This window comes from Balaenoptera ricei, chromosome X (assembly GCF_028023285.1).
Source record: "Balaenoptera ricei isolate mBalRic1 chromosome X, mBalRic1.hap2, whole genome shotgun sequence".
Classification (NCBI taxonomy): Eukaryota; Metazoa; Chordata; class Mammalia; order Artiodactyla; family Balaenopteridae; genus Balaenoptera; species Balaenoptera ricei.
Genome location: NC_082660.1, coordinates 30,501,807 through 30,524,943, shown reverse-complemented (window position 1 = coordinate 30,524,943; position 23,137 = coordinate 30,501,807). Strand labels below are relative to the sequence as shown.

At 35.0% G+C, this 23,137-nt stretch overlaps 1 protein-coding gene across 6 annotated transcripts in view; it reads left to right on the top strand.

The window, feature by feature from the left end:
* The window catches only part of DMD (dystrophin), a 2,476,968-nt gene that overhangs the window by 725,056 nt on the left and 1,728,775 nt on the right, over window positions 1-23,137 (top strand). For all 6 annotated transcript variants that reach the window (XM_059910880.1, XM_059910875.1, XM_059910877.1 and 3 more), the window contains exons 3-4: window positions 15,307-15,399; window positions 16,836-16,913. In XM_059910880.1, the coding sequence (XP_059766863.1) occupies window positions 15,307-15,399; window positions 16,836-16,913 (171 nt within the window). The remainder of the gene's footprint in view (window positions 1-15,306; window positions 15,400-16,835; window positions 16,914-23,137) is intronic.

Below are 23,137 nucleotides of genomic sequence, written 5' to 3'. Positions count from 1 at the left end.
AGGTAAAGCCATTAAATATTATTATGGTCAACAGCATGTTGGTCATGATAGCATGTCAACCTCTAAGTTTCAAGGGGCTTATGTCACATCCAGTTATCAGGGGTCATAGGTCCATAGTCCTCCTTACTTGGAGTCTTCTGCTGATACAATTAGTTTATGCTGTCTGTTCTTGCCTGTTAGCCTCTATGCCCAGATCACCACCAGAGATGACTGAAGTCCTGTCAAGTCCTCAGCTATCATGTCCTTTTCTATGTCCCCTTCTTACCAATTTAGGGATGCCTCAAGTGTCCCAGGGCATCCCTTCAGCCTTACCTGCTTTGACACTTGACTCATCGTTGCTGTTGCCTTTTCTACTGCACTGGTGCTATAGAGATGGGGGGTGGAGGGAGGACTCTCTGATCTCCCAGTGCATATGCTAACAAGCCAGGCACAGGTCTTCTCAGATCTAGGATTGTCCCCAACATATGTAGGTTTTCTGGGACTTGAACTCAGAGCAGGAGAGGGATAATGGAGTCCTTCTCAGAAACTCACAATAAAGGCTATCTGTCTTATTCACCATAATCCATTTCAATCCTGTCCTTTTTCCAGCTGTTAAACTTTATCTCCTTTGGGATGAGGCACACTTGCTTCTATATACAGTTTTCCCAACTCTTTTATTTATGGGATAGATAATATGTCATTGTACTCAACAGTCTGAGGATTTTGCAATGCACAACTCTGATTTTTGCCATAGATTTCAGATGTTATGTAGAAACATAATATTTAAGCCTTTGTGTCTTTTTCTTTTCATGGTAACAAACTTATACTTGGGAAAGTACACATGTATAGATTCCAAGAGTTGGGGCAAAGCACCAGTTAATATGTCAAAATATTAACCTGCCATATGATCTTAAATATGAGGTATGTCTTGGTCTCTCCAAGCTGCTATAAAAAAAATACTAGAGACTGGGTGGCTTATAAACAACAGAAAATTTTTTCTGATAGTTCTGGAGAGTCCTGGAAGTCCAAGATCAGGGTGCCAGCATGATTAGGTTCTGGTGAAGGTCTTCTTGTTGTATCCTCACATAGTGGAAGGGGCTAGGGAGCTCTGTGGGGCCTCCTTCATAAGGGCACTAATCTCATTTATGAGGGCTCCAGCCTCATGACTTAAAGCACCTCCCAAAGGCCCTACCTCCTAATACCATCACACTGGGTATTAGTATTTCAACATATGAATTTGGATGGCACACAAAAATTTAAATCATAGCAAGGGGAAAAAGGAGGTAAGCCTTTAACCTGTTATGATTGCAGGTAAATTAAAATGAAGATTAAATTCTAAGTAAGAAGAGCTTGTGGTGGGGTAACTGAGACTGAGGGTATAAAGGCAGCTCTTCAAAATACTTTAGGGTTTCAGAAGACACTGAGGAAAGAGTTAGAAGGTAGGCTGATGGTGAGGGTGAGAGGAAAAATGGACCAAGATAGAAAGGAATAAATATATGGAAAAAGGTATGAAAAAAAGGTTGCAGATTGGAGGAGAGTGGTTCTATCCAGAGTTGGAATTGAAGTTTATAGCAAGGAACCAAGGAAAAGGCATTTTCAAAATGATAGGATATGGTATGAAGAATCTTCAAAACATTGACTAAGCAAGCAAGCAAACAAACAAAAAACAATAGGGCTGGGCTTCATTATTGATTAGATTCTGGTTACAACTGGCAATTTTGTTCAATGGGATTCTGGGTGTTGTTATGATGGTTTCATCCCAGGTGTGCATGTTAGCCATTGACAAGCTGTGCCATTTATTACTGCCTTTAGGTTTTGTAAAAGTGTGGATATTATGTTTCTGCATCATTTTGTTTTGTTTCCCATTTTGATTATTATTGACATGTGTTGTCTATTATGTATCTCTTGAACAAGTGTTTATCCTTAAAACCTTAGATTGCTATTATTCTTCTTCAGTTCATAATGGATCATGCATAAAAATACAAGAAGATTGCAGCACTTTACCATGGCTGTTTTTCCCATATTAAGCCCAGTTGTTTGTTATAGACTAATTTGTGGTCAAATTGATTTTAGCCACTAAAGATTACATTAAAGAAGGCAAAGTCCATTTTAATGATCATGTATACTTTTAAGTGCCTCGAAGGAGCTCTTAAGATTGGCTTATGAGAAGGTTGTTGGTAGTAATTGAAGTGTTATAAAAGTTGATGCCTGTTTTGTGAACTAAAACAGATAACAATATTTAGTATTCTGTGTTATTTTTTCCACACATTCATTAATGAATCAATTCCTGTTGATTTATTTCCTCATGGATTGCCCACACAATTATATTAGGGATAAAATAAGAAATGGGCAGAATTATCAAAGGTTGATGAACATAAATATCAAAGAATAGGCTTTTGATAAATTAGCTTCTAAATCCTTCTGAAAACAATCATACCATGCTCAGTATATTCCATAAAATGAGGAAGTCAGGATAATTCCCAGTGCTACATGATGATAAATACCTAGAGGGTCGACTATGATTTGCAAACTCCCAAATTGGCTCGATTTGAAGAGTCATCTTTTCATCTTAGACACAGGCACATTTTAGTTTCTGGTCCTTATAATACAGTCTAAGATAAACATGACTGTGAGCCCTTAATGGAACCATAGTTGGGAGGATGCCAATACAAGAATCTATTTTTAATAGAATATGTGTGCAGGCTTCACCACGATGCCTTCTTTTTTTTCAAAATTTTTTTCATAGATTTTGTTATGCAGGGAAATGTTTATCATATGAGGTTTAAAAAAATCAACAAACAAAAAACAAGAAAGTGGGGTAGGGACGAAGATATAGCCTTCATAGTTAGAGGAAATAGATTTGAATCTGAGTTTAAACACCTTGGTGAATTTACTTAAGACTACTGAATCTTAATATCCTCATGTCTAAAAAGGTAGAAGCAATACCTTTCTCACTAATTTCTTCCAATATCAAACAGAATAAGTTTGGCACTGATCATAAAATTCTTAGAACATCTTGGTTTAATTAAGAAACAGTCAAAAATGGCACCTTGGTTGACAAAGGAGGAGAACAGGGAATGAAGGAGGAAGATGAGAAGAAGAAGAGGAAGACAAAGAAGAAGAGAAAGACTAGAAATATAAGATAATTCAAGTTTGAAAAAAATGTGCTTATATATGAATAGAAGAAAAACTGCAAAAATATACCAACATGTTGACACTGGTTGAGTGGTGAGATTATACCTTTTATTTCTTTGTAATATTTTTCTGTATATCATTCTTTTTCATAAAGTACATTCACTGGTTTTAAAATCAGAAGGAGCCATTTTTAAAACCAATTAAAATTATTTTTTTCGATTTTAAATTTAATTTTAAGTTTATGTTTAAACCTCCATCTTGAATCTTACAGTCCAAGTTCAATAATAGATTGCTAATGCATTCCCAGTAGTATTTAAATTTAAGAGAGTGAGAAAGTTCATTCAACCAGGTGAGTGAGCACCAACCTTTTAAAAAATTGATAAGTTTTGGTATTCTTTTTTTTTAATAGATCTTTATTGGAGTATAATTGCTTCACAATACTGTGTTACTTTCTGTTGTACACCAAAGTGAATCAGCCATATGCGTACATATGTCCCCATATCCCCTCCCTCTTGAGCCTCCCTACCATCCTCCCTATCCCATCCCTCTAGATCATTGCAAAGCACCGAGCTGATCTCCCTGTGCTATGCTGCTGCTTCCTACTAGCTAACTATTCTACATTCGGTAGTGTATATATGTCTATGCTACTCTCACTTCGCCGCAGCTTCCCCCTCCCACCCCGTGTCCTCAAGTCCATTCTCTATGTCTACATCTTTATTCCTGCCCTGCAGCTAGGTTCATCAGTACCATTTTTTTTCTTTTTTTTTAGATTCCATATATATGTGTTAGCATACGGTATTTGTTTTTCTCTTTCTGACTTACTTCACTCTGTATGACAGACTCTAGGTCCATCCACCTCACTACAAATAACTCAATTTTGTTGTTTTTTTTATGGCTGAGTAATATTCCATTGTATATATGTGCCACATCTTCTTTATCCATTCATCTGTCGATGGACACTTAGGTTGCTTCCGTGTCGTGGGTATTGTAAATAGTGCTGCAGTGAACATTGTGGTACATGTCTCTTTTTGAATTATGGTTTTCTCAGGGTATATGCCCAGTAGTGGGATTGCTGGGTCATATGGTAGTTCTATTTTTAGTTTTTTAAGGAACCGCCATACTGTTTTCCATAGTGGTTGTATCAATTTACATTCCCACCAACAGTGCAGGAGGGTTCCATATTCACCACACCCTTTCCAGCATTTATTGTTTCTAGATTTTTTGGTAATGGCCATTCTAACTGGCATGAGGTGATACCACATTGTAGTTTTGATTTGCATTTCTCTAATAATTCGTGATGTTGAGCATCTTTTCATGTGCCTGTTGGGTATGCTTTATTTTTAAAATCTGGTAATTCTTATATTTTTAAGCCAAGATAGTTTGTTTCCTTTTTGCTCAATAGTATTTTTGGACAGTTGCTGTGTTCATAAAATAAAACATTTTGCACAGCAGTATTTTATAATGAGGAAATGTTTGGTATTGATAAAAATGAATTACTAAATTAGGCACCTTTTACAGTTAAGTCATGTATTAGTAGAAAAGTCCTGGTATAAAACTTCTATTTAAAGAGCTATTAAACTATTTTTTCGATTTTTTTTTTTGAAATAAACAAGTGCCTACTAAGATTTTCTAGTTAATGTACAAGACAATTTAAAATTTTTCTCATGAGCTTTGGGAGGAAAAAGTGTCAAACCTACCTAGTTCCCTTGGCTGTTATTCAGCTTAATTTATTTAAAAGTGTATTATTCTAGAAACACTAACCAAAGGTGACAGTTTAATTCAGAGAGAATTCTTTTGGATTCACTATTTTTATTTTGAAAACATCTGAATGATAAACCGCTACAAATTAGAACTTATAATGAAGAAAATTAGATAAACAGGAATTTTTATCTAAAGTGACAACAGAGTAAAAATCTAGCAAACAGGAGAACGAAAAAGTCTTCCTTTTCTTAACTTCTCATAAGATTCAAGTGAACTTCAAATGAGCATGTTGAGCAAGAAATACAATCTTTGTTTTTTTTTACAACATATAACTACCACAAAAGAGTTTAAAAAAACCCCTACATTTTATTAAAGGTAGTATTATAAATCTTAAGATTGACACTGTTTTTTTTTTTAATTGCTCCATGAAGCTGAGAATTTTTAAAAATAGGGCTTTGTTGAACTTTTTATTTTTTATTTTTTTTGCAAGATGGAATTGAAGGAGCTCTGTAGAGTATATTGACTGTGCTCTTTTCCAGATAATTCATTGAGTCAAATCTCTACAGATAATGGCTTTTTGCCCATTTTCAACATCAGCAGTGAAATGTTTTCTAGCTTGGAGTTCTTCTGCACAAAGGGCTCCTTTAAAAATATTCCATTAATAATTTATCAGTCTTTATAATACAGTTTAATTTTTCAGACTTCTTCCTCCTGTGTAGAAACAAACATTCATATATGAACATGTATCAATTCACTATTGCTGTGTAACAAGCTACCTTGAAACTCAGTAGGTTAAAACAACAAGTATTTATTATTCTTTCAGCTCTTCAGATCAGCCAGGAAGTTCTTCAGCTCTCTGCTGGGATTATTCATGTGTCTCTAGCTAGCTGTGGTTTGACCAGGTGGCTGTGCTGATCTTGGCTAAGCTCTCCCACATGTCTGGTTGTCAGCCAGTCTGGGGTGACCTTATCTGGGACTACTGGGGTAACTTGGTTCTGCTTTACATGTCTCACCTTGCAGTTATCTGGCTAAGGCATGTTCTTATGATGAAGGGGGAAGCATGACCAAGAGAGCAAAAGTGTTCAAGCCTTTGTGAGGCCTACATTTGGAAGTAGAACAACATAACTTCCACTACATTCTATTGGCCAGACTAAGGCAATGGCCAGTCCAGATTCCAGAGGTAGAGAAATAGAAACCACCTCCTCATGAGAGGAGCAGCAAAGTCCTGCTGCAAAGGGCATGGATTCAGGAAAGGATGAAATAGTTGGCCCAGTTTTGTGGTTAATCTACCACAGATTGTGACCTCTGCTTCTGCAAAAAGAAGTTCCAGTGGAAAGGTAGATAACTGCTTAGAATTTTAAGGAGATCATATTTATAATTTAGAGCAGTTGCTCCTGAACCACATGACTCCCTTGTCAAGTAATATTTCCACACAAGAATAGTTCTCTTGAATTATTAGGACTCCAAAATTCACCTCTAAACAATGTCTATATTGGCCTTTCCTAAATAAGGTTAACTACCTTAAGACATCAGTCTAAATATTAATGTGAAAAATACGGTAAACACTTCAAAATTACCTACCTGTTCAAAAGAATGAAAACAAATGACCATTAAATATTTGCGCAAGCTCCTTTAGGTTGGCAGACCAAGTCCCCTTTGCTGTGGTGTCTCATGCATCTCAAGTCTCATCATCTCCCATCCCTCCATGTACCCTGTGTTCTAAGACCTGATTTTTCATGGTTTAATGTAATTTAATTTATCTGAATCTTAGCATCTGAAATGTCCCTCTGCTTGGCATTCTTCTCCTCTTTTCACATCTCCTTGTTAATTTCCTATTCAATGTTGTAAATTCAGTTCTAGGATTTCTGCTTCTCTTATCTTCTCAAGTGAAGATGACATCTCTTATTTGTGTTGGCACCATGCTTACAACACCACTATTGATAGGGTTATAATACAGTGCTATACATACCTTTGCTTAACTGCATACATCCTTCATAGATTGTGACTAAAGCTGAAAAAACAATGGCAGTATCTTTTTTATCTTTTATCTTCCCAATTATTCCCAGTACTGGGCACAATAAAAAGTAGTTGAATAATAGCTGTTACATTTAATTGAATAACTTACTCTCCCTCCTTTGACATATGAGGAAAAGAAACAAATTACTAAATCTTTTATCCAAGTTCACACAGTTGGGAAAAGTTAGAATTGCAATTAAATGAAGGCCTATTTGACCCCAAGTGCTATATTCTTTAACATGTAACTGCATGAATCTCACATAGAAGACTTTCAATAAGTACTTGGCATGTTTGAGTGGATCTCTCAAGAAATAACTGCACTAAAAACATGGGTAAAGCTTTTCCTTCTATTTACTATTATTCAATCCTATTCAGTTTTAAGAATTACATTTATTATATGTTGATTTATAGCCTCCTAGGTTTTTAGTGTGGGGGGCAGTTGCTTTTGTGTTTTAATTTAATTACATTAAAAAGCCAGATTTTCCATATACCTTTGAGTGAGTTCTGCATGTTAAAAATTTGTTTTAGTCTCTAGAACAGTATTTACTGGATTCATTGAGGCATCCCCCTAAAGAGTGATATAACAATAGAAATTTAAGACATTGAAGAATTTTTCTAACGTACATATGTAGAATTATCACTGTTATCACCCTTCAGTTACTAATTCAACCTAAAATTAGAAGCAATTTTGTTTGTAGGTTATGTAACTGTATCTGACCTTCAGAAACCTCAGGGGAAAGAAAAAGAATAAATTAGTTAAATTATCCTTATTTTATTGAAAGACATTATGAAAATACACAAGTAAAACTTATCTAACACTGACCCTGAAAGGCATTGTCGTCAAAGAATGCCAGCTCAAACAGCAGTTACAAAGTAGAGAATGGTTAATAAATCTGGAAATATACCACCTATGTTTGGATTTATATCTACCACTTATTTGCTGTTACTTAGTTCTCTATGTCTCAAGTTTTGCCATCTGTAAAATGGGATTGATTTTAATTGATTGTTATGAGAATTAATTAAAATAGTCCATGTACAGTGCACAGAAATGCGGCTGACTTAAACTAAACACTGAATGTTTATTACACATGTCATTACAAAATATATGAGGTTGAATCATGTGAAATGGCCAGTTTTCGATCATATTTGATTGCAGAATTTAAAATTTCATACGGTTCAACCTATCAGAAGGGAATAGGGGTATAATGGGGACAGAAGGTCTTATTTAATTATTCCATCCTACGTGACTTTTTTCCTTTCTGTGTGTTTCCTGTTCCCTTGATTTTGCACTGTTTATTGGCAGACTCACCTCATAAGCATGGAAGAAAAGAGAATGAATAGCCCAAGGCTGACTTTCTAGTAGGTAGGGGCAGGGAATGATTAGGAAGAGGCTGTGTCTTTTCACATAATTGTCCACACACAATTGCACTGCAATGTATTTGAGAAATTTTAAGAATATTAATTTTATAAATAAAATTTACATTTATTAATTAAAGGCATCTGCAGATGTCTTTTGACCATAAAGTCTCATTCCATCGGATCTGAACAAGTCTGAATAGCTCTTTCTCCCTCTGCATTTTGCGGGAAGCTAAGTGCTAATGGTTGGCATTTCTCTAGTGAGTGTGCCCATTGTGTCACAGTATTTTTTTTCTTTCTGAAGAATCAGAGTGTTATTTAGATGCTTTGAAATGAAGTGCTTCATCTTGCAAACCTTATACTGTACTTCTTCTGTTGCAGAAGCCTTTACTGGGATAGAATATAACCAATCTCCATTTCCCTCCCTGGCTATCTCAAGCTTAAATCTTATACCTTTGTGATTCAATAAAAACTGAATTTAACTTTCATAATTTTAAATTTATAGGGGGTATTTAAAGGTGATATAACAGAATTAGCTACAATCATGGTTTATAAGGTTTCTACATATTTTAAAATAGCTATTTGTGAATTATATTAACATTATAACTAGAAATACAAGATAAAAATTACACATAATTTTACTAATTTTTGTTTCAGGATAACTGGTAATTGAATTAGTACTGATCTATCTAATTTACAGATGAGAAAACACAGGCCTGGGTTAAGAATTCAGTTTTATTACAAACCATATTAAATGAAGACCTGATCAGACAACAAGCCATGCTGACTCTTGGTTAAGCACACATTACTTGGGGTTTTATAATAGACCGTTTGCAGGTAATGACTTGATTTCCATTAACCATTGTTGTGGCTGCTGTTGAAAGTTCTAATGTGCAATCTGGTTGAATCTCTTCTTGTATATGTAATAGTGTAACATACACACTGGATCCTAATGACTATGTTTTATAAAGAATTACTGCCAAATAACACTTTATGCCTGGAGAGACTGTAAAACTATTATATTATCTAACTTAGCTCTTGAGCACTTCTTAGCTCCAAGGAATAACTTGGATTTTTTAAAACATTATCTTTGCAGCCCAGTTTTTAGTGCTATTTCTGGTACCTAGAAGTTTTAAAATATTTGATGCTCAGGAACAATGAATAATATATGTTAATTTTCATCTGTTAAAGCCCGCTAAACATTCCAGTACTTTGATACCCCTATTATAGGAGAGAAAGTGTCCCAGTGATACATTTGGGTCTTTAAAACAACATTACCAGAGATAGAAATAATATAGGCAGTTTGGGGAGAAGCACTGGGCCCTTCATTTATTTTCTGACATGGGCATCCCTGACATTGATCCTGTGGATCAAGGGAATTTTTTTCCCTGTCTGTGGTATTGAATGTCTTTGGTTTATCCCTCTGGGACCACTCTCTGCCTTTCTTTTCCCTGGGAGGCTGACCTCTGTGGATGATATCAGCAGACTCCCTTGCTCTCTGGCTTCCAGTTGGTTTTGGCTCTTGGGAGCATTTACAGGAGATCAGAGGAAGGGAGGAAAGAAATATCAGGGCATTTATTTACCACAAGATAGCTGCATTCATCACTGAAATATCAAAGCTCATGTCAGGTGACTCTCTCGGCTCTCTCTTTGTTCATGGACCAATAACCGCTCTCTTTCTCTTCTTTCCTATGTGTCTAGGAGGGATAATTGCACTTCTCTATTACCAGTTTTGGTGGTTTCTTTATACCCTGCCCTCACCTTTTAAAATTGTTCCCTATTAACTCTCCTCAAGTTAACCAAGTCCTGCTAGGATCCTGGCACCCTCAAAGGAGAGTCCTACTCTCTATTTCCAGGTGATGACATTTAACGAAAGGGGAAAATGGGAAATGTGATTAGGGTTTATGGAGCATTTCCTATGCCAGGAAACATGCTGGCCACCTTATATTTATTAACTCATTTAATCCCCATACTAATACTTTGAAGTTGACCCCTTCTGTTACTTTGAGCCAAAAATTCCAAGGAAATTTTGGAAAATATGGATTATTAGGGTTAAACATTTGGAATAAATTCATGATGGCTAACATTTATTGAGTATATCTTAGAGCAAAGCACTATTCCAAATGCATTTAAATCTTCACAGCATCACCACAAGCTAGGTAATACTACATCCTTGTTTTACAGATGATAAAAGGTAAGACCCAGAGAGATTAAGTTTCTTGCTCATATCACACACATGAAATATGGCAGAGCTGGGATTTGAACCAAGGAATTCTGGGGCAGAGAGAATATTCTTACTCATTGTATTACAGTACTTCCCTGTGCTTTGTAAAACATATTTCATCATTGCAACTTTTTTTTTCTTTCCAAATTCTCTCTTCCTAAACCATATGTCTTTCAATTATTAGTTTCCCAAAATGAGACACTAAACCAGCCTTATTCTTCTGTTTTTAAGAGATTCCTTTCAAGGCAAAACTAATCTATGGTATTAAAAGTCAGTGGAGTAGTCATCCTTGAAAGGGCTAGTACACAGGAGGGGGTGTGAGGAAGCTCTGAGGATGCTGATCATATTCTTTTTCTCCACGGGGATGATGATAATATGAATGTCTTCAGTTTGTGAACATTCACTGAGCTAACATTTTAGATATGTGTTCTTTCCTGTATGTATATTATACCTCAATAAAATTATCTTATGAAATACTTTTTACAACCCATGCTTAAGAAAACAATCATCTATGAAAACTGCCTATTTATATTACAGTGGGTTGCATTATTTTTATGGGAGCTGGTCAACAGGATTAACCAATAAGTTTGGAATCAAATTTGCTCTCCTCTTTGGTGCTTTTCTTGCTCTTGGTGTTTCTAATAGCTAAAGATTCAGAATCACAGAGAAGTATCTTGATTTTCTTAGCAACACAGATGTCCAGAGGCTGACTTTTCTACCACCAGAAGGCCATGTTAAATTATTCCTGTGCTCTTCACGTTTCTTTTAGTGCAACATGGTATTGATCTCTGTGTATTTACGGGTTAAAAGATTGACACAACTCTGAAGAGTCAGAAACTATTTAAATATTTTTCAATTCATTTCTGTCCCTTTCTCAATTTTTTTACTTTGATTTTTTCACTTTGTTTATGCCAGTTACCAATCAACCTGTCTGAGTTTCTTTTTGAACACTGTCTGTAAAAAAAATATAAAGAAATTGATATAAATGCAGAATTTCTTTATATCGTCCTGACAATGATCTGGAAGGATTGCTGTCTCATTTTATGGTCCTTTCATCTTGATATTTGGGTTAGCAAGGAAGAATTCAATATGTAAGTGAATGTAGGAAACTGCTAAGTAATACCAAAAGTTCACTTTTTAAAGAAAATATCAGTCATGAAAGGGATTGAAGATAGAGAGCCACAGGGTCATATGACCCAAGGCGCATTTAATGTTTTATGTGTCTTATAAAATAATTTTCATACACTTGAAAAGAAAGCCATTAAATATAGGGAATTTTTAAAGAAATAATACTGTTTTCATGAAGTAAGTGTCACTTGCAGCAAAAAGACATGGTGGATGTCTTTCATAGGAGATAAAAAGGGAGGAAAACAGAAGATTTAATGAAAAGTAAGCAAAAGAACAACAACAACAACAAAAAGGTAAAGAGCTTAAAGGCTCCGAGTGTTTCCCCTTTGCCATCCACATGTACTAGTATTAGTAATTGAATATGGAGGGACACCTTCCCTCCTTGACTTTCACTCTTACAGGGGTACCAAACTAAGAGAAAACAGAACACATTGTATCTGAGCTCTGTATTTTCTGATAGATTCAATAATTAAGCATAATTGTATTTATATCTAGTATTTGGCCAAAGAAAGAGAAGCCAAGGAATAGTAGAATAAAACAGAAAAAAATCATCCTATATTTATTGAGTACCTACTATTTGCCAAGTCTGTACAGCAACACCTACACTGTTTCAGAGGCTTAAGACTGATGTGCTATTATTTCAGTCCACATTCTGTTGAAACTAATGAATAAATTGTCCCTCAGAAAGACTAAGTCACTTGCCGGAGACAATGCAGCTAGTGAATAGGAGACTTGGGTTCGAAAAATCAGCTACTTCTGCCTCAGAAATGTGTGCTACTTTTGCTACATCATACCTATAGTGCTATGGAATGAGGAGTTGAATCTAGGAAAGGAATGAAAACCATTCCAGAGAAAAGAGATGTTTTGCTTTCTCTAGGATATTCATAGTCCAGGAGGAATAAGACTAAACACCTGAACATCCATGAAGTTGCAGGCTAAATATTGTACATTTCATTGAGCATCACTTTAATTAGACCATAGGGGGGGAAATTTCAGTCAAAGTGCTTGAAATTACTTTTAAGTTAAACATGCATTAAGAGAGGAAGACAAAATCTCCATGAATTCTTAACATAAAACATATGCTTTCATAGAAATTTTGAACCTGCAGTCACTAAGTACTTTACACTGCCAGGCTCCGGGGTAAATAAATTCAGTCTCGTCTGTTGAAGGATGCTTTACTGGAACATTTTGAGAAGCACCCTGTTAGAGATTGTGGTGGATATAACAAATATAAATTGGATTTCAGTTGTGATACTTTAATATATCATTGATTGCATGAGTTTGAAAGTTATATATGATACTGAAAACTGTCTTTTTCTCTATCACCTCACTGCTTTCTAGGTGCCCCAACTAGATGTGCGCTCTGATTAGCCTGCAGTCCTTCCCTCCCTCTCTATTTTGTTTGATTCCAGTTTAAAAGGGAGAATTATAAAATATCAGTACCTCGTCTGTGTGGATAAGTTTGTATCAAAGCAAGATCCTGTTTGCCTTCTTGACCTTTGTTTAGGCTCCTTGCCTAAAAGCATAAGCTTTCTAGTCCTCATATCTTGGATGCTAGATGATCCTTATGGCCTTGGGGTTCACGCTTTATTCTTTGCCCCTAGACTTACTCCTTTCCAAGTCCCAGCCCTTCTCCTTGAATGAACATTTTACCGCCCACATCCCTCCTGGTTTGCCAGACTTTATTATCTGTCTATCTATCTGCCTATCTAGATATATATTTTTAATAACAGCAAGTATTTCTGTCAACTAACTGTATTTTATTTTCTTCAAAACCTGACACATTTCAGTGTGCAATATTGTTTTTGTCCATAAGTTTAGAAGCTACTCACTTCTCAAATGCATCTGTAAAATTTTGCTCCTGGAAAACAAAACAAACCAAAATAGCATTTTCAAGGCATTGTCGACCTTCAACCAATTTGAAAATGAAATCTTAATATTATCCCCCAAATGCCAAGTTATTCCGGGTTATATATGAGGTTCTTGACAGAATTATTATAAAGCACACATTCATTTTCTTTACTTATTAATAGAAAGCTTTCCTTATTTCATGAGGATGGCACTGTTGTTTTAAGATCTACCTGTACATTACATATACTAAAAGTGCTTTTTAAAAGTTCTAGTATCTTAGTGTTTTGTCATTTCTTTTCCCCTGAAAATTTTAATTAGAACTATTCAAGTAGAATTTCAAAAGAATAACTTGTAGTTATCTTTGTAAAAGCACATATGTGGTTTGATTCCCAAAGCCTGGCATGGAGGGACTGGTGGACTTCTTGCAGGGGTCAGTGTTATCGTTAAGTGAAGCACCTAGGCCCTATCAGGACTTGTCTTGGACATGGCTACCTGGCTGTAGGGAGAACCTGAATCCTCTGTCTTCAATCTTAGAAGCTTCGGAGATGTCTTTTGCCTGGAAACGAGGGCTCTTCTTGAGCTGTGTGAAATGTAACGTTTGTGTGTGATCAAAGGAGTGGATGAGAAGAGCCCAATCACCCAAGGCTAATGTTAGACCCATCACCTGACATTTTGAGGGAAGTATTTCCTGATCCCCAGACTATGGGAATTCCCATGGTTATGTGCTCCTGGGTTCCTTTTACTGCTTCTCTGTAGCATTACCTTTTAGGAATATTTGTGTTCCCTGCTCGACTCAAAGTTCCACAAGGGCTGGGGTCATATCCTTCTCATTTACTAGTGTATGCTCTAGCACCTAGCCCAGGTTTATTGGTGCTCAATAAGCATCTGTCATTGATAAAGTAGGGCTTTCTTGATAACTTGGGTGATGAAAGAGTTGTGAATGATTTCATACGAAGGGATTGTAGGCTTTGAACCAGAAAAAGGAGATATTTGGGGGCATGACAGAAGAAATAAAATATTTGAAAGATAATCAAATGGAAGGAGGAAAAGGCCAAGGAAGCAGCCTGATAAAATAGAAAGAACAAGAGCCCCAGGAGTTAGACAGATCTGGGCCAAAATCTTGGTTTTATCATCTTCTTGTTTTGTCTCTTTGTCTCTGTTTCATCTGTAGGATGAGTATACTAATGCTAACGTCACAGAAATGTCACAAAAATTACAAGATCAATTCATTCAGTGGAGTGTTTCTCATGAATAGTCACTCCAAAAAATGTTAGATGTTATTAGTGGCTATTGTTTTTCTTCAGTATAATTCCCAAGTAAAGAAGTGAGAAAAATAGATGAAAAGCTTTCACCGACCTATTTCAACTTAATTTAAATCATACCTTTCTAAAATTTGAACCATCCAATATGAGACTGGATCATTCTGAGGCAGCATGTAAAATGTATATGCGCAGAAAGCATGTTTTATGAGTGAAGGATGGTGAACCCTCTATGATTATGCATTCTATTTCCAAGTACACAAAATGGTTAAATCTTATGTACCCACCCAGGGCAAATTGTGGTCTTTGTTTCTTTGTGTGTTTACTTCTGCCCGAACAGTGCCCAACTGCCTGATAATTTAAACAATTTTTCTCTCCTTCATAGGATCAGCATTCAAAAAGTTGAGTTAATTAGATCCATTAGACTATAGATCTCCAACTCCTGTTATTGAGAAAAATATTTAAATAGATTTGGCTGAATGATGATTTACTGGTTTTTTTTACTTGGAGGTTCTCTTTTCGTCCATCACCCTTGGCAGATTAAGAACTAGATACATTAAATATTCTTAAACATAGCTTTAAATTTTAAAAGGCATATTCGTAGAAATGGATCACTGGAAGCATGCTTTCTTTAATCGGGTATGTTTCTTATTTCAGTTTGGGAAGCAGCACATAGAAAACCTCTTCAGTGACCTGCAGGATGGGAGACGCCTCCTAGACCTTCTTGAAGGCCTGACAGGGCAAAGACTGGTATGTGACTTACAGTATTTATAAGGAACTTCACATTAACCTCAGAAGAATTCCAGACCAGAAACAAACTCAGCATAGTTTTATGAGATCCAGTAAAATTAATTAATTTACTAATTACTGATTTAAGTAGCAATACAGGACCTATTCCTGAAAAAAACAGTCTTGCAATATTATTTTTGTTTTGGCATCTTCTATCATATGCAGAACAAGAAGGTGAAATTTTCAGTAATATAATTTATATTATTTAATAGATATTATTCTCTATTATTATTTGGTATCTTTGTTAGTGGCTGTCTTTATAAGGCTTTTATACATAATGACCTTTTAAGTTTAACTTTTAACTTTATTTATTTAGTCTTTTGTCTTTTTTTTCTTCCAGTTTTATTGAGATATAATTGACATACAGCACTGTACAAGTTTAGGGTGTACACCATAATGATGTGACTTATAAACATCATGAAATGATTATCACAATAAGTTTAGTGAACACCCATCATCTCATATAACATTAAAGAAATAGAAAAAATCTATTTTTTCTTGTGATGAGAACTCTTAGGATTTAAGAACACTTAATATGAGGTATGGAAAATGGGGAGTTGCTGTTCAACAGGTATAAAGTTTCAGTCCTGCAAGATGAATAAATTCCGGAGGCCTGCTGTACAATACTGTGCCTATACTTAACAGCATTGTATTGTGTAGTTAAAATTGTTTTAGGAGGGTAGATCTCATTTTAAGAGTAAATACTTCAGGCATCATAATGGTAGACTTTCTAAAACTCCACAACTGAATGAGTTAATCCATATATTGTAATACACTATGCAAATGTTAGTTTAAAAATTACAGGACAAGATAAGACTTTGGGGATTGAGGGTGAGGGTTAGAGAACCAAAGATGATTGAGGTTTTGAGCTTCAGTGACTAAGACAATTAAGGTAATAGTGCCAGAAATAGTTTCTGTTAAGCCTATTTGGCATTATAGAATTTTGCTAGGCTCAAATCTCTATTAAACTTTCCTAAAAAGTATGGGAATTGACTCACTTATCTATCTTACTAGCAAATGTCCTTATGCATGCTGATGTTTCTCTTCGTGGTCATGCAACTGGGGTGTAGAATGAAGGAGAGATGGTAACCAAACTCTCTTTTGTGAAGAAAAAAAAATGCTATCAGTTTTCTTGAGGAGTGGCTGATTCATGCTATAAGGAGTTTCTTCATGCTCTAAGAAACTGATTCATGCTATAAGGAGTTTCTTCATGCTATAAGAAACTCCTATGACAAGGATAATTAACCTGAAGCACTTAAATTCATTATATTAATGCCTCACAACCTGTGATCATTTAAAAGATTCCAATTTAGAAGTGAAATATATCAATTATTCCATTTCTGGTAGCTTGTCCTTCTCTCCCCTGGGTAGTCAACATTGTTTCATTTTGTTTTCAGCCAAAAGAAAAAGGATCCACAAGAGTTCATGCCCTGAACAATGTCAACAAGGCACTACAGGTCTTGCAGAAAAATAATGTAAGTGGAGCCCTGGACAGAGTCTGGATACCATGAGACAGCATGCTTAATGTTTGAGTGAGGGCTTTGGCCCTAAAAACAGAGAAAGCATTTCAAGTTCTCTTGTAAATCAAAGCAGTTATCATTAAGAGCACATGTTCTAGTTCATGTGAGTCTGCTAATGTGATTCAGGAAGTAAATGCATGCATCCACAGGGGGGCAGGGAAAGGTGTGAACCAGACCTGAATGGCCACTTTGTGTTGTTTTTAGATTTTACATAATGCAATTATATTTGGTGGCCAAATTAAGTCCTGTGGTGAACTCAGCTCCTTACAGCAGTGTTCGTGAAACAAATGGCTTTTAATAGGCTATTATTTTTTATGTATAAAGTGGGTTCACACATGATGATAAAGTTTGTTTGAATTAAGCCAACATTTATTAGATAACACATCCAAATATGAAAGTTACACAGAAAACTCAGTATTTCAACTCAGCATAAGAGTTGCAAATTTGTTTTCTATTCCTACGTTTGATTAAGTTTAACTAGAAGAAAATATATGTGTGGTATTAGAAAAAGTCAACAATCGTACATAAACAAGTGTGTAGATGAAAGGAGTTCTTGGGCTTCCCTGGTGGTGCAATGGTTGAGAGTCTGCCTGCCAATGCAGGGGACACGGGTTCGAGCCCTGGTCTGGGAAGATCCCACATGCCGCGGAGCAACTGGGCCCGTGAGCCACAATTACTGAGCCTGCGCGTCTGGAGCCTGTGCTCCGCAACAAGAGAGGCCGCGATAGTGAGAGGCCCGCGCACCGCGATGAAGAGTGGTCCCCGCTCGCTGCAACTAGAGAAAGCCCTCGCACAGAAACGAAGACCCAACACAGCCATAAATAAATAAAATTTAAAAAAAAAAAAAAAAAAAAAGAAAGGAGTTCTTGTCTCCTCAGAGTGACTTTGAGATTCCTCCCCTCTCTCATGATATTGGAGGCAGCCCTCCTTTCTTATTAACTTCCTACAATCTTTCTAATTAACCAATACATTTACTGGCTTTTTTGGTAACTTCCTAATTACATTACATCTCTCTTTCAAGGATAAATTCAAATAATTGATCATATACTATTAAAATAACCATAATTAGTGATAGATTAATAATGATGTATACTCCCCCAAATATTGCTCAGCTCATCTAGCAGGGAGAGGACATCATTCTAGAAATGGAAGTGAAAGTTGTGTAGTAATCGGTCAGTTTTATGAAAGGTTACTATCATATTTAACCTATGAAAATTATTTTACAGAAGTGTTATATATTTTTATTATTTTCCTGCAGTGATTAACTCTATATTTGCAAATTTTCTGCAGCAGAATAAGATAATCTATGGAATGTTTGCCTTATTAGCAGTCCTATAGAACCTTTTTATAAACTTTTTACTGAAGTATAGTTGATTTCCAATGTCGTGTTAACTTCTGCTGTACAGCAAAGTGTTTCACTTATAAATATATATATTCATTTTCATATTCTTTTCCATTATGGTTTATCACAGAATATTGAATATAGTTCCCTGTGCTATACAGTAGGATCTTGTTTATCCATCCTGTATATACTAGTTTGCACCTGCTAATCCCAAACTCCCAATCTTTCCCTCCTCCAGCCCCATCCCCTTGGCAACAAGTCTGTTCTCTATATCTGTGAGTTTGTTTCTGTTTTGTAGATGTGTTCATTTGTGTTGTACGTATCTTAAATTCCACATATACGTGATATCATATGGTATTTGTCTTTCTCTTTCTGACTTACTTCGCTTAGGATGATAATCTCTAGGTCCACCCATGTTGCTGCAAATGGCATTATTTCATCCTATAGAACATTTTGAAAGATCAGTAACATATAAATTAAGAAAACATTTTAACAATATTAGGAACTTAGACAAAGAAAATGTCTTTTTAAATATCAATTCCTCGTATTCCATTACAAAATATAAGAGCAAGGAAAACAGCAGAAAACTCAAAGAATTATTAGATTTAATCTAGTTGAAGAAATTGATCTCTTCCGAGCAAGAAAATGTCAAAACATAGGCTGTTGGATCTCCTCTAAAGTAGTGGATTAATGAAACTGTAGATTTTTTTTTTGATAAGAGTTTTGTTTTTTCACATATTGATTATAGATTATGAATTTTGGGGTTTTTTTGTATATATTATAATTATTAATTTTATAGTTTTCAATACAGGACCAGAAGAAATTCTGGCAATAAAATAGAAAAACCATAAAATAAAATCCCTGTGACTTTAGGAATAACCATATATTTCTTAGATGTGAAAACAAAGGCATGATGCAAAAACAGAAAAAATTAACTTGAACTTCATCAAAATTATGAGTTGTTCTTATGTTCTGGATATGAGTCCTTTGTTTATTTTATGTATTACAAATATATTTTCCTTCTCTGTGGATTAAAATTTTAACTCACTTTAACTTTTGATAAAGAGAAGTTCTTCATTGTGATGTAGTTCATTTTTATAAACTTTCACTTTATAATTATGTGTCCTGTTTAAGAAATATTTGCCTTCCGAAAGCCATTATGGTATTACATTTTGCTTTTATCCGTGTAAGCTTTATTATTTTACCATTTGAATTTGGATCTATATTTCACCTGGAAATGATTGATTATTATATATGATATGAGGAATGGGTTAAGATTCAGCTTATTTTTTTCACTTGGAATCTGAACGACAACATTATTTATTAAAAAGAATGCTGCTTGCCCATTGTTCTCCAGTACTAAGTGTGTCATAAAAAATTTTTCAATACATTTATAGTTTTATTTCTGGACTTAAATTCACTTCCATTGCTCTGTTTGTCTATACATCATGAACACCATGCCATGTGGAATACTGCCTTTTTATAATGCATCTTGTTATCTGGTGAACTTTTGCCACTTTTTTCTTGTTCAATATTTTCTTGGCTATATTGGCCCTTTGTATTTCTAGGTTCATTTTACAATCATCTTTTTAATTTCCACATGAACCTTCTTTGGATTATGATCAACATTGAGTTAAATCTATAGATCAGTTTGGGAAGAATTGACATCTTTACACTATTGAGTATATTAGGTGTCTCCTATGATTTTCTTCTATACTTTATTTAATTTTAGGTTTTATAAAATGAGAAAAAAAAATCCAATGGAAAAAATGGACAACGAACTTGAATGGGAACTTCACAAAAGAGGATGTTCAGAAGTTCAAGAATAATATGAAAGTGTGTTTAACCTCAGCAATAATTGGGGAAATTACAATTACAATGAGATACCAATACAAATTCACAAAAATGGTTGAAATTAGACTGATAATGCTAAGTGTAGATGAGAGTATGGGATAACTTGAACTCTCACAACTAACTGGTAGAAATGTAATTCAGACAGCCATTGAAAATAGTTTGGCATTATATACTAAATGTGATAAAAATGTGCATTTCTTATGACCCAACAATTTCATTCCTTAGCATATAACAGACATACATTTCTATGTTTGCCAAAAAATTCATATATATATATAATATTCTTTTATATATATGAAAGAGTGTTCATAGTAGCTTCATTTGTAATGGCCAAAATTAGAATGAAAGTGAGCAAATGATAGCGACACACAGTACATAAGATAGATCAATTTCTGGAAAGAGAAAAAAGTGAGACACAAAAGTATATCTACTGTAATTTCGTTTAATTAAATTTCAAGAATAGGCAGAATGCTTCCATGAGTTTAAAAGTCAGAAGAGTGGTTAGATTTTAAAATGCAGGATGAAATCTTCAGAGGTGTTGAAGATTTCCATGTTTTGACCTGGTGGTCGTTATACAGGTGCATTTGCTTTGAGAAAATTTATCAAGCTGTACACTTAAGTATATTTTCTGTATGTAGGCTATCAATTTTTTAAAAAAAGTTTAATAAGAGAAATGTAGGAAGGGAAAGTAAAACTGATCTTACAACCTGCCAAACTCCAAATTATGGCCATATTTATCTATCTGAACATAGACCGTGTATTTTATTATGAAATTGTTTAATAAAATGTGATAAGTGAATATACAAAATTAGAATGTGATTAATGCAATATATGGATCTTTTCTCAGGAGGTTATATTTCTTACTGAAAATAGAAAATCTTGATAAAATTCCAATGTTTTAGCAGGCGAAGACCCCCGAATGAGGGTTAAATTGGACAAGGAGTTCTTCAAAAGCAAATTTCCACAAAGCTCCCATTTGAGCCAGGGCCCTAATGGCGAATGGCATATAATTGAGGTCTCTGTATTAAAGGACAGAATCTCAAGTAAAACATTCTCCAGTGTAAACCAAAACCTCGAGTGAAATAACCTTTACCTGAGCTAGTCCCAGGCCAAAAGACACAGAATACAAATGCTCAAAAGTAAATGTATTATCATTTTATACTTCCCATTATTTTATAATAAAAGAAAGCAGAAAATTAATGGAAAATATTCCAAGGGACATGTTTTTTAGTCTCTGATTATTAGCATAAAGAATAAACACACAAAGAGAATGTTCAAGAGCAGGATATTTTCCTAAAAATGGCCTTGGGTATTCTATAGCAGATGACTAAATGATCCTGGGATGGGATATAAATAAATCAGCATATTAAGTAAAATAGTAGATAGAACTATTTTCCTTTTAAAAATCACAAATTCTCAGAATGAACTATAGGAGGCATTGATTGGAGATTTTGAGTAGTCGTACCTTAAACAGAATAATGTTAGTATTTTTAGATTCAATGCGTTATTTATTGAGTGTCTACTATATGTCAGGTTGTATTCCAAATGGTAGGAACACTGCAGTCAGTGATCAAAACAAATGCAATCGTTTATGTCATGGAGTTTAGAGTCAAATACCAGAGGACGTTAAATATGTATAATGTATGTAGTGATAGCTAAGTGAATGAAGAAGAGACAAATAGACTAGGAGGTTTGGGAAGGCCTTTGGTTAGGTTGTCTTATAGGTGGAGACTGGAAGGAAGTGAAGGAGTGAACCATGGGATTATCTATAGGAAAATGGTCCAGGCAGTGGGATAAAAAGACCTAGAGGAGAAAAAGTATTTGGAAATAGGACTCAATAGGTGGAGAGGACTGAGTGTGGAAAAAAATGTAGTAGAGTAGGGAATCAGAGAGGTAGCATGGTGGTGCTGGGAAGAGGAGAACATGGGGAGCCATGGTTAGGGTTTGAATTTAGTTCTAAGTGAGATGAAAATGACTAAACATAAAAAGGCTATAATAAATTAAATGGGTAATAAAACAAGTTCTTTTCAAAGTCAGAGATAAGAATATTAATAACAAAGATAAACTTATAAGTATTTGAAAATATCATTTTTATCCAAGAAAGTTGAAATCAATAATTAACACATAATACAACTTACTGCATAATAGAAATACTGCTAAAACCATAAAGAATAAATGATGGAAATATATTTTTATTCAGAGCCTTTAATTCACCATTGTTAGATTACAACACAGTTAGCAGCAAAGAAAAAAGTTGAGAATACAAATAACATAAACTGTAGATTTAATAGTGATTTTCTACCTATTGACACTCCCAAGCATAGATGATTCTATAAAATCTGTGTGAATTATATATAAACCTTCTCTCCCATAAGGTTGGATTTGCAAGGAAAACAGTAGTTTATAATTTCATTTAAATGAACCAAATCCAAATCTAAGCTCTCAAACAGGCATTCAGAAAATTCTAACTTTGTCATTATTAGGAATGATTTCCCCTGTCCCTAGGGAATGGCCAGACATCAGTAGATCTATGTGGTGCCTTTTATAGGCAGGGGAAAAGCCTTTCATTTTTAGTCCATTGAATTATCCACTGATATAGTCACTATCCAAGCCCAAGTCATCTCATGAAGCCATGTGTATCATTAACAGTCCTGAAATGAATCAGAAAGCCTATGCAAAGACAAAGTTGAAAAGACTGTAATAAAAGGAATATATACAGAAATATGGGCAGGATTAAAGGAAACAACAATGAATGGTGAAGCACCCAGAGACTAGCCTCAGTTAATAGGCTTTACTACCCCTAAACCTAAAGAGACAAAAGGAGAGAGCTGTTACCTTAAACCAATGAAAGCTCTAACCTTGGGAGCGGGTCCACTGGATAGCAAGTGCAACCATAGGTACCTAAAGAATGCAGTTACTCTCAAATCATGGCCTGCTGGAGGAGGTGGGAGATTGATACCTTAGTCTCTCTATTCAGTCCTCT